This window comes from Lampris incognitus, chromosome 20 (assembly GCF_029633865.1).
Source record: "Lampris incognitus isolate fLamInc1 chromosome 20, fLamInc1.hap2, whole genome shotgun sequence".
In the NCBI taxonomy this organism is placed as follows: Eukaryota; Metazoa; Chordata; class Actinopteri; order Lampriformes; family Lampridae; genus Lampris; species Lampris incognitus.
Window position 1 is genome coordinate 13,597,370 of NC_079230.1, and position 12,725 is coordinate 13,610,094.

Below are 12,725 nucleotides of genomic sequence, written 5' to 3' on the forward strand. Positions count from 1 at the left end.
CATGGACTTCCAGAAACACAATTATCCTCCTGTGGAGAAAATGAAGTTGCAGTGCAGGATGAAGTGGACTGCAAACCAGTAGGATGTTTCTATCATCTGATCTCTCTGTCCTCGTTTAGGCATATGCCAAGTGTTTCTCTTAATGTCCTTTTCTATCCGCAGAAGAAACCTCTCAACACTAAAGTCGGCCTGTTGACTCGAAGAGCGTCCATCGCTTCTTCAGTCCCGGATAAAGTCAAAGTCCAGATGAAGCATGTAAATGGATATTTACCTCGAGGGTCAAAGTCTGTTTGTTGCAGTAGTCGGTCCCCTCACTTGTAGTCACAGGACAGCTGAAAGATGTTTTGTCCCTTCTGACTCATTGAAAAATTTATAACTTTATTTCATTTTAAAACCCAACAGAAAATTACTGCAGTGCATTGTCTTGGCTTTTGTTAAATAGTGAGCAATTATATTTTATTCAAATGTCTCGAAATTTGTTATACGTAGAAATCTAAAGACCAATATTTGAGGGGGACCTTGTAACTTGTATGATATGAAATGTGCAAATTCTTAAGAGAAGAAGGTAGTATGTTTTAAAATGGTGTATTATAACTGTCATCAGTATGTTGTTTGCTAACTTATCTCTAATACTACGATAGGATGAGGATGTCCACGGACAGAAGCTCCACAGTTCTGGCTCCACAATACGCCGATGGTCAGAGGTAAGCCACTTGAAGTCTTTGATACTTTCCCAAACAGAAAAACATAGGCTGGCGCAATTAATGCCAGAAAATGACAAAAATCTATTGGAATTTACAAATTGCAAGAGGACGAAGAGTGAAACACATTACACAAGTCCACTTGATGATGATCTTACGTGACATTTTGCACCTAAGAGAAAATCTATTTTGGTTAAAATGGCCAAATCCCAATTAGCATGACAGGTTTTACTATGTATATGTCTTGGTCTTCTTATGTTGTCGATTTTTGTCTATAGTGGCAGCACAGTTGCCCAGTGGTTAGCGCTGCTGCCTCATAGCAAGAAGGTCCTGGGTTCGAACCCCAGGCTGTCTCAGGTCCTTGCTGTGTGGAGTTTGCATGTTCTCCCCGTGTCTGTGTGGGTTTCCTCCCACCATCAAAAAGATATGCATGTTAGAGTTAATACTCCTGTCTGTGCCCTTGAGCAAGGCAATGGAAAGAAGAACTGGAGTCGGTCCTCGGGTGCTGCAGCTGCCCACTGCTCCTATACAATAGGATGGGTTAAATGCAGAGAACACATTCATTGTAACAACGCAATTCGTTGTAAGAATACAATGTCAAATAAATTGGCTTTCATTCATTCATAATCGCCATTACGGCATCACTGTCCAGCTGCTAACTTAAACGGTATGGTAAAATGTGTTACTCTGATGACAAATGTTCTCCTGTGTTGTATGTGACACTTCATAGCTTTTCTTTCGTTCAACATGACGAAACGTTTGATATTTAACAGGGGACGGTGCCTGCTGAGACTTCTGAAGAGGAGGAAGGGGAAGGAGACGGGCATAAGGAGGCGGGCAAACACAGATTTGTATGTCCTTTTAGTATACCATAAGTTCTGTTTTATCAGTGGTGGTGCATTTTGGTTTAGACCAGTGGTTTCAAAATCATGTGCCTTCGAGGGTCACGTGTACCCGGATATTCGTTTCCACACCAGCTGATTTCATTTGTTAGTTCCTGTCTCTCTCATTAACTTATTTTATTTGTTAAATCAGCAGGTATAGTCATGGTTGGAGTCACGCCGTCTTTGGCACATGGTTGATGATCTCTCTTTTAGCACTTAGTTGGGGTATACTTACAGTACAGGAAGTCCCCGGACTACGAACGAGTTCCGTTTTTGAGTCTGTTCGTACGTAGAATTTGTATAAGTCGGAAAAGTTGCGTACAGTTGACATCTAGCATCAGTTAGCCAAGTGTTTGTCTTAGTATATATTTTATCTAAAACATATGGTAATGCAGTGATGATAATAAATGTGACTACAGTACAGTATTTATAATTGAGAGGGAGAATGCATGTAAAGAAACATTTCTTAAATTTCAAACTCCCCACCTGCCACTGTCCCCGGAGCGGGTCGCGACCGGTGGACGCCGGCAGTCTGACGCCAGAAATGAGAGCCCGCTTGGGGCTCGCCTCCCCAGCTAAGTGAAAAAACATTAAGAGGGTTTCATCTTTCTGAACGCTTTTTTATTTTATTTCCACTTATGTTTCAATCGTGATCGTTTTCCTTTTCTTCGGTGCATCGCCATCAGTTGCATCAGAATTACCATTTGAAGCCATGAATACGAGGGTAAACGCGAAAAAATTAAGTCAAAACACAACGCACACAACTGTAACGTGCACGGATAAATGGACACTAACGGGTCGGACCCTTTATTCGACTGGTTAACGTTGTCGCCTGCGGTGCAGGAGATACGGGTTCGCGTCTCGGCCGCGGCAGTTCCTGTGGTTGCCCCCTGAATTTGCTAAATTGGTGTCGGAAGTGGGATGGTGAGACCGTAAGGCCATCGGAAGCATATGCGCTCAGAGGCGTGAAGGAGCTGATATGCTTAAGCGCGGGGACGTGAGGTCATTGGAAGCGCGTGCGCCCAGAGGTGTGAGGGAACTGATATGCTGAAGCGCGGGGGACGCGCTTCCTGAAAGAGGGGGTTAGTGTAACGAGCACGGATAAGTAGACATGTTAGCCCTTGGCTATCGGGTCGGACCCTTTAGTCAACTGGTTAAAGTTGTCGCCTGCGGCGCAGGAGATACAGGTTTGCGTCCCGGTGGTGGCGGTTCCCGACTGCCCCCTAAATTTGCTGCACAACGTTTACACGAACCGACTTAAAATGGCGATGGCGGTGTGGCGTTGTTCCCCCTCGGGCCGACGAACTGCCCAGAACACTGCGCGTCACGCAGAGTAGTCCGTCCATTCGTTAGTACAAACCATTGTGTGTAACCCCGTTAAAAAAAAAAAAAAAGGCATTACGGAGGTCGGTTCGTAAGTACGGGCACTCGTAAGTCAGGTGTTCGTGACTCGGGGACTCCCTATTTGAATTCACGCCACAGTTAAATGGGCCTTTGAACTGACTGTGCTTGTTGCAAAGTGCGTGTTTGTGTAGGGCTACAGTACTCAGTCTTCATATTGATACGGGGACATCTCATCTTTTACAGAAAACAAGAAACAGGGTGAAAATCAAATTTGTGCCTCAAAGGGGATTTTCTATCAGTATACACAAGGTAAAGAGGTGGATGGCTTCGCTTTCCTGTTTTGGTGGCTACAACGCCGAACACGCATGACATTTAAACTGCCCTGTCTTAACAGCCAGAAGAGGAAGCGAAGGGGGCACATGGGCACATGCCTCACACAGGGTCCAAGGTATACCGTCAGTTTATTTCATTCTTTCATATGTTTGCATGTATTAGGGGTCTGAATTGGTACGTCGCTCACATTTAGTACAAAAATGTAACAAAACCACAAAAAGGAGAGAGGGGTATATAAAAAGGTATGAGTAAATAAGGAAGATTGCAGAGAACTTTCTTATCCAAAAACCCTCATGGTGTCTCTTGGAGTCTGAAAAAAATACAGATAGGAAGCATTGGATGCCATTAACAGACAAAAACAGAAATATGAGAAGTATCTGTTTAGTAAGTGCGTACGTGCGTGTGTGTGTTTTGTAAAAGTGACTACCTATGCACTGTAGTTTTGTCTTTGTTCAAGGAGAAACCTCAAGATGAAGCTCAAGGTGCACATAGTTACACACCTCATAAGAAGTATCAGGTAATGCAGGTTTTTGGTCGAGGGCGACTGTTAAATTGAATCAGTTTGAATTAAGGGTGGGGGGGGGCACAGTTGAAGAAAACGTCAGGAAACTTTGTTTCTAAGTTTTGATACTTATCAAATCCGCAGGTTGATGATTACGAGGATGTGGAAGGAGCAAAAGGCTACACCCCTGAGTCAATGAACAAGGTATCTTTGTGAATAAATAGTTGTGTCATGACACAAATGAAAAGTTATATTTCGAAACTATCCTTTGTAGAAAAGATTGGATGTCTGGGCGTCTGGGTAGAATCGCGGTCTATTCCATTGCCTACCAACACAGGGATGGCCAGTTCGAATCCCCTTTTTGCCTCCGGCTTGGTCGGGCAGAAGGGGCGGTGCAGAGACCGGAACGGCTCGGAAAAGTGTGGTAATCGGCTGGATCAATTGGGGAGAAAAGGGGGGGAAATCCAAAAAAGAGAAAAGAATGGCTGTCTGGGTCATTTTTAAGCAATGTTTGTAAATAAAATGCATAATATTCAGTGACTTTATACTGTAGACAGCCGCCATTTTGGAAGAAGAGCGGTTCAGCTTTTCAAACGGTGGATATCTTGTTCTGAGATGAAACCATTACATCTCTGTTACAGTAGATATAACTTTTAGCACTGTTGTACCATTTGGCTGGCTACCAGTATAACTCTTATTTTGAATATGTTGACCAGGGTATTACCATGGATGATGAGGTCTTCAAGAAAGGATGGTACGTTGTGTCCCCTGGAGCCACTGAAGATGAAGATCTCAGTGGAATGGAAGATTGCAAACCTGTAATTTTTCTTTTGTTATAACGTCTTTCTCTAAACTAGACATTGTCATGCAATTTTGCCCTGATTGAAAAGCCTTTTTTTTTGTCCCCCCCCCCCCCGAAGAAGAAACCAACCAAGTCAAAACTGCGCCATGTGGGCCATCGCAGATCTAAGGTACACTTGTGTTTCTGTTACCCGTCTGGGTGAAAGAAAAAGGAAAATTAGTACAGAAATGGTTTTGCTAAATTTGGATTCTATTAGAAATCTTTACATGCATTATCTGATTTCAGGGGGATGATATAATGAACGATTACACCAGCCCTAACAAAAGCAGCGCATCGGCAGGAGAGATGGAGGATGATGGACAGACTGGCACAGAGGACTGCAAACCGGTATTACTGTCTGAAGCAATAACACTTGTCAAATACGAAGTACTATTAAGATACCAGATTACATTTGAGGCCTACAGTGACCTTTGTGTGTCCCATGTTGTCGAGTGCAGCTCCACTGTGTAGACAAGTAGATAAAATAACTTAGTTTTTGTAGCACTCATCTGAAACACAAGTTTGCAATGTGCTGGGCGTCTGGGTAGTGTAGTGGTCTATTCCGTTGCCTATCAACACAGAGATCGCCAGTTCGAATCCCCATGTTACCTCCACCTTGGTCGGGCGTCCCTACAGGCACAATTGGCTGTGTCTTCGGGTGGGAAGCCAGATGTTGGTATGTGTCCTGGTCACTGCACTAGCGCCTCCTCTGGTCGGTCGGGGCACCTGTTCCGGGGGGAGGGGGAACTGGGGGAATAGCGTGATCCTCCCACATGCTACGTCCCCCTGGTGAAGCTCCTCACTGTCAGGTGAAAAGAAGCGGCTGGTGACTCCACATGTATCAGAGGAGGCATGTGGTGTCTGCAGCCCTCCTCGGATTGGCAGAGGAGGTGGAGCAACGATTGGGACGGGTCTGAAGAGTGGTGTTATTGGCCAAGTACAATTGGGGTGAAAAAATCCACAAAAAAAAAAAGATTTATATGTGTGTGTGTGTATGTGTGTATGTATGTATGTATATATATATATATATACTATATTAATGACCAGTTTTAAAAATGGGAATGAACTCCTTTCTTGTACCAGAAGGGTGTACGACATTTTGTCACTGATATTGTAACTCCAGCACTAACAACCAGTAGTCATGAGGTTTCTTGATAATCTGTCCCAGTCACTTGTTATTTTCCATCTCCCTGCATATGAGATTTTAACATAAGCTCTGTCGTTTTATGAGGGTTTATCCAGTCAATGCTAAAATGTAGTTATTCCCCACCAGAAGAAAGACTTCAAACGTAAAGGGGCCATTCATGTTCACCGAAAACCCAAGACCATCCAGGAAACCTTCCACACACCTCAAGAAGCATCTCACGTACGTGTATCAATGGATTTCCAATAATTTCAATACACATTATGATTTTCATTACAACCCATTGCCTGAATTTTTTTTTGTTTTTTTGCAGGGTGTTTTTCCGGAGGATGATCTTGGAAAAGGAAAAGATTTATTTAGTCGAGGCGCGATGTATGAAGACGAGCAGGACGGGATTGAAGACTACAAACCGGTATTCGTGTCATTTTTAAATTTACTTGTATTGCAGATAAATTTAATAGGCAAGTTTCAAACATGTCTCTCCTCAACAGAAGAAGCACTCGAAACTCAAGTTTAAAAAGCACAAAGCTAAGGTAAGTGTGTGTGTGTGTGTGTGTGTGTGCGTGTGTGCTTGCATCCATGTTCACTGTCGTGCCTGTCATGGTTGCATTCCCATATGTGTGAGGTCCTCTTGCCCATGTGGCACGAGTCTTTGCTTCTTTGGTACCCTAAAGTGAAGTTGTGATAGCTGCATTAATCAAGTGCCAAATAGTGTGAATAAATTCCTATTCTTTTATTACACTCGTCAGTCGGTGATTTTTCAGATCCTACTGTACCCTTATGTTCAACTCTCCATTTTGTCCATCCTCAGAGTAAAGCCATGGCTCTGGAATATGAGAATCCGCCAGGAGCCACGTCTAGTGACTACTACCTGTCAGAGGCAGCCGAGGTAAATGTGCATGACTCCTCCTTATAAATGGATCAGTACGGGCGTCCGGGTAGTGTGGCGGTCTATTCCATCGCCAACCAACACGGGGATCGCTGGTTCGAATCCCCGCGTTACCTCCGGCCTGGTCAGGCATCCCTACAGACACAACTGGCCATGTCTGTGGGTGGGTAGCCGGATGTGAATATATGTCCTGGTCACTGCACTAGCACCTCCTCTGGTCAGTCAGGGCGCCTGCTCGGGGGGGGGGGACCGGGGGGGGAATAGCGTGATCCTCCCACACGCTACATCCCCCTGGTGAAACTCCTCACTGTCAGTTGAAAAGAAGCCGTTGGTGACTCCACATGTATCGGAGAAGACGTGGTAGTCTGCAGCCCTCCCCGGATTGGCAGAGGGGGTGGAGTAGTGACTAGGATGGCTCGGAAGAGTGGGGTAATTGGCCAAGTACAATTGGGGAGGAAAAAAAGGGGGGGTAAATAAATAAATGTATGAATGAATGAATGAATAGATCAGTGCCCAAATCAAAAGTTAGTTTTCCAAATCACATTCTGTATTTTCAAAATTACATAGACTAAAGACATATGACTGGATCTGCACGATAGGTGTAAGCAAAGTGAGGATGATAATCAAATAAATTGGCACTCTTTCAGGTTATTTTTCTCCGATAGTATTGACACTTTTCTATACATTTCCCCCCTAAGTGTCTTGATGCATGCTCAATAATCCAGGTAAGGAAATCCCAGAAAGTTGAATCAGTTCATCTGGACATAATTTTTAGTGGGAGATTTGTTTCATCACTCATCCAAGTGTCTTCGTCAGTCTCAGTTGACTGCAGGTATCCCCACCCTTATAAACAATACAGTGGCATAACGAACAAAAACAACATGTTTCATATGTAAATTGCCGTGAACATTAATTAGAGTTACAATGGCCACATGTGCTATTATTCACAGAGGATTGGGGTAGTTTGTCTGAAGCTTTTGGAATAAGACAATGCTATAGACAGAATTCTGCACCATAGATTATACCCAGGGGAAGCTACACCTAGTCTAGGTCGATAAATGGGATTTGGCATTACAGCCTGTTATTTGTATGATTAACTCAGTGACCTATAACATCTCTTAAGTTTCTTGCATCTATTCTTAACCTGCTGGTAGGCAGTAATGAGCATCACATTCAGAACACTGGATTTAGTAGATAAGGAGAGGGACATCATTATAGAGGGGGATGAAACAGTGGTCTCTTATGATGTGAAGTCTCTCTTCACGTGCGTTCCTGTTGAGGAAGCAGTGAGGTAGTCCATATGAAATTACAAAATGACCCCACCCTTAGCAATAGGACCACCCTTAACACTGACCAAGTAGGTCAGCTCCTGAAGCTGTGTCTTCAGTCCACGTACTTCACATACAGGGGGCAGTGCTATAGGCAGAGGAGGAAGTGGAAAAGAGGGCTCTGATGTCCTTTCCAGGGACACCACCTAGCCATTTGTTCAGATTTGTGGATGACACCTGGGTTAAAAATAAATGTCAGGATGTACGGTGTATCACTGAGGAGATACAGCAGTTCAGGATTAAGAAACTACTCCACAATGTTGTTGTGGATCTCCTCTCCCTGGCGGCATGAGCCTGGCTGCCTTATCTTCTTTCGATCAAGCATTTCATTGTGAGAGCATTTATCCATCTGTGTCCACATGGCAGTCATTCAGCAAACATGTGAGCCGACCGGTTCAACTGCACAGGACAGGTGGCAGTTGTTTAGAAGCCAACTAGGCCCCAACAAATGGCTTATTGAGCACAAAGGCCATGGTAAAAACCAATCCAGATTGGGGACAGCTATACATGATTATAGAAATGTGTGTAGCTGTGAGATGTGACATAAACACACCACGTTATTTCTGTCATATCCCTCCCCCTGTCTTTGCTGTCTGTCTTTTCTCTGTCTTTCTTTGTAATTTGGCCTTTCTTCTCACGCTCTCTCGGTCCCTTCCTCAGGCGGAGTGGTTGGCTGCTCAAATGGACGGGCGTCTCGCAGCCAGTTTTGAGGAAGGCGAGGAAGATGGGGTAAATTCTTCTTCAGCTACAAATACTGTCATTACAGTGGACTTCAACCACCCGTCTGTAGTCTGTATGAGGGGAGGGATGCTGAATATCTTGCCCAGATGTGATGCATTTGTTAACACTGTTGTCTTCTTTCATCACAGGACACTGATAGTTTGATGGAGTGGTGGAATACAGTAGAACGTGAGTCAAGTTTGAAGACACACACAAACAAGCGGCCAAAAAAGTGCACACAATGGCGGCAATGGTGACCCAGTTAGCGCTGTCGACTCACAGCAAGAAGGTCCTGGGTTCGAAACCCAGGGTTGTCCAACCTTGGGGATCATCCCAGGTCGTCCTCTGTGTGGAGTTTGCATGTTCTCCCCATTTCTGCAGTGTGTTTTTTCTCCTTGTGCTCCGGTTTCCCCCACCATCAAAAAGACATGTTAATACTCCTTACTGTGTCCCTGACCAAGGCATGGCAAGATGAACTGGAGTTTGTCCCCAGGCACTGCACGGCGGCTGCCTACTGCTCCTAGCTGCATAGCTAAGATGGGTTAAATGCAGAGAGAAATCTCCCCATGGGGATTAATACATCAAAATCAAAAATTCAACTCTGGTTTTCTTAAATGCGTTGGTTGACTTGAATCTATTTAACAGCAGCAACTTGATTATATTGCAGAATGGGATGAAGTGCCCTCAGACGACGAAGACAAGGCCTTGAAAGAAGACGAGGCAAAGTATGTCTTTTCAACAGGACAAAGAAAAACACCTGCATTTTTTTGCACACCTACTGCACAATTTTCTGTTTCTGGTCAAACTCTGCTGTTCTTGGTGGTTATTGTAATAGATGGAAATACTCTGGCCGTCTTTAATGCTCAACAAATCAATGTTCTCACTTCAACTGGTCATCAGCTGTAAGTTAACCACTGACAAACAGGGCATTAATTTAATGAGCAGATTTCCATTTTTGATTTGTATTTATTTTGCCGTTCCATCAAATGTAAGGTCTGTGTTGGGTGTGTCAATCTAAATATTAACAGAACTCAATGCTTGTTAATTTTATTTAAAAAAAAAAAAAGCAATGTTACTACTTATTTAAGAACAGTTAAAACTTCCATTACACATCCAGTTTTGGAAACTGCATCCTGTCCTACCTTCAACACTCAGAATAACTTGTCTAACTTGTTTTCGTCCTTTTACTAAATAATATACAGGTAGTTGGACTATTTCCACCCACATAAAGTAATCTTTACATCTAGACTAGCTAGATAGCTAGTCTAAGATAGCTAGCTCTTGAACATTGGAAGAGGTACTTGGGACATTGTTTTGAATGATTAAGTTTCAAATTGATAGCACTGAGAGGGGTTGATAACAATAGAAACCTTTTCCCCCCTTTGTATGTGAAATACTGAAGTAGTATTACCAATATCAAAATAGTAATAAGCTGCAGTAATAGTCATCTGCAAACGTACCACCGACACATTACCATCCAGCATTGCTGTTGGTCAGCATTGTGGACAGGTATACACAGCCCTCTTACTTGAACTTTAAAGACACATCATCCCCTCCTCTCTCACTCCTCTTGCCAATCAGGTCATTCACCATGCTGGCAGAGAAGGTTCATCTCGGCCTGCGTGTCTTCAACAAGGTCTTCACCGAGAGCGCTGAGGTCCTCTGGCAGTATGTCATCAAGCTCCATGCCATCGCTGACGACATCAGCACCTTCCACAAGAAGGCCAAGATTGCCAGCATCACCGGCGGCACCACCACGGCGGTGGGCGGCGTGGCGGCCATCGCCGGCCTTGCACTGGCACCAGTCACCTTCGGCGCCTCTCTCATAGTCACCGCTGTGGGAGTGGGTGTGGCCACGGCTGGCGGGATTACATCAGCCTCAGCCACCATCTCGGACAATGTGAACAAAATGCATGACCGCAAGAAAGTAAGCTCGATTTCGGAATATAAACCACAACCGGCGCTGAAGCACTTTGATCTGATCATTGCCATATTTTTTCCATGCTATGTTGCTCTTTTTTTCTGCACTAGGAAAAATGTGAAACTTCCAACAAAACTGGTTTTAGGATTTTTATCCCTCTAATGTAGATACTGTATAAATACTGTTACCAGTGTATGTAGGGTCTTATTTTGGGCTGGGATAATGTTTACTGATCCAGAAACATAGATTTGTGCTAAGGAGTAAATTGATGTTCTTTGCATCACAAATTTACTCACTCTTTTCTGTCTCACTTCCCACTTTCTCAGGTAGAAGCGGTGCTGCAGGACTATGAGTCTCATCTGCTTGAAATCGGGAAGATCCTACACTTTGTGGACCAGGGCATGTACAGAATCCGGGGCCACCCTTTCCTTAGGGCCGGCACTCAGCACTACTCTGAGGACTGGGAGGTCCGCAGGGCTGTCCAGATGATCAGCTTGGTAGACAAGCCCGTGATGCGGGCTGTGGATATCACAGACGATGCCGTGGTCTCTGTCCAGGGGCTCTTCCAGGGCATGGACAAGTACTTCATCAAGGACTCCCGTGAGCTGAAGAAAGGCTGCAAGAAAGAGGTGGTGTTTCGAATTAAGGAGGTGGCCAACGTGCTCAATGATGGCCTGGTGGAGCTCAATGCCATCAGGGAAGAACTGCAAGAGGCAAATGGGAACTAATGAACTTCAACCCCCATGATGCAATGTAACCAAAGGCGTTTCTAAAAACTGGATCAGCATCTCCCTCTTCTGGACAAAGTGGAGACTTATTTTTTTAAAGCGCGTTCATTTGCCCTTAAATGAATGGCAAGCAGTGACAGCTAAGTTATTTAAAAGGCAACATTTTCCTCAAAACCAGTATACTAAAAATGCCAGGATGATTTACTTTTTCCTGGTTTGACTGGGTGTTTGTTGGCTTTATCTAAACAGAAATTAGTGCGAGGAATAAAAACTTGCCACAATGTCATTCAGTATGACTGGATATGGTGAATTGTACCAGTCACAATAAGCGACAAAAACAACAAGGGTTTACTAGATATTCGCCACCCAGCAGATTTTAATTGTAGAAGGTATATGTGGAATATGGAATATGTATTGAGCTGAAACTTTTCACGATCAGCAGTGTGAAAAGCTCAGCTCTTTTTATCTTATTTCTTTTGCAATGAAGGTAAACCACAGTGTTGTGCATGTTTCAAATGAATTTCTGCTGAACAGTCAAGGAATGAAAGAAACATCTCATACCTCCTTGATATTAAGTAGTTTGATTTTTATCTGGGCTGGGTGTCAGAAAGCTTACCCAACACACATGAACAGCTAAACCAGTGGCTTTCAATCAGGTCCTCTGGTACCACCAGTACTTACTTGTTTTTCTACCATTCACCTGTTAGTCCAGGTCTAAAGCCTGCCAGATTGGAGGTTGGAACAATTGGTGAATGTAATGAAGAACCTGGTAGGATAGAAAACCAGCAATATTGGTGGCACCCGAGGACCTGATTGAGAACCACTGATCTAAACCAACGGTGTCTAAGGTAGCATATTTCAGTGGAGATTTGGGGGGGGGGGGGGTTAATCACAAAGATTTCATCTGGTGTAGTGTCTGGACATAATGATAATTTCTGCTCTTCCATCATTTACAGTTGACCCAGACACATGTTTTAAACTGTTGAGAAAATGAAACACCAAAGTTGGGAGTCATAAAGGTGTTTTGTTTTTTTTGCTTGTTTGTTTTTACATCTGATACAGATGATTTATTGCACAAACATGCATAGCCTAAATAATGTCATGTGATGTTGTAACGCTGAAGGTTGATATTATAATGAACCAGTTTTTGCACATTTATTGTTTACATTCTGATCTTCCACACAGTACATTGTATATTTTTTATAACCGTAATGAATTAAAGTTGACTTCATGTGCGTGCCCTGAAAAATATAAATAAACACGGCTATCATTTTCAGGTGTTGGTATCTCATCAATAATAAGGTCTGTAACTCATTGAAGTGTTGATGTATCAATAAAATTGTTAATAGACTTTTTTTTAATTTGATCTGTGACTACCTGCTGTGACTTG

General features: G+C 43.5%; 1 protein-coding gene and 1 long non-coding RNA gene across 2 annotated transcripts; both read left to right on the forward strand.

Moving 5' to 3' along the window:
* The first annotated feature begins 3,729 nt into the window (after positions 1-3,729).
* Positions 3,730-4,582, forward strand: LOC130130403 (uncharacterized). The gene is made up of 3 exons (XR_008812161.1): positions 3,730-3,779; positions 3,909-3,968; positions 4,481-4,582. It is a non-coding gene; the product is annotated as an uncharacterized LOC130130403 (long non-coding RNA).
* Positions 4,583-4,886: 304 nt separating this feature from the next.
* Positions 4,887-12,639, forward strand: LOC130130396 (apolipoprotein L6-like). The gene is made up of 10 exons (XM_056300095.1): positions 4,887-4,953; positions 5,882-5,971; positions 6,063-6,161; positions 6,241-6,282; positions 6,561-6,638; positions 8,627-8,695; positions 8,836-8,875; positions 9,354-9,411; positions 10,268-10,613; positions 10,934-12,639. The coding sequence occupies exons 1-10, from the start codon at positions 4,912-4,914 to the stop codon at positions 11,333-11,335; spliced, it is 1,266 nt and encodes a 421-aa protein (XP_056156070.1). The 5' UTR covers positions 4,887-4,911; the 3' UTR covers positions 11,336-12,639.
* The last annotated feature ends 86 nt before the right edge of the window (positions 12,640-12,725 follow it).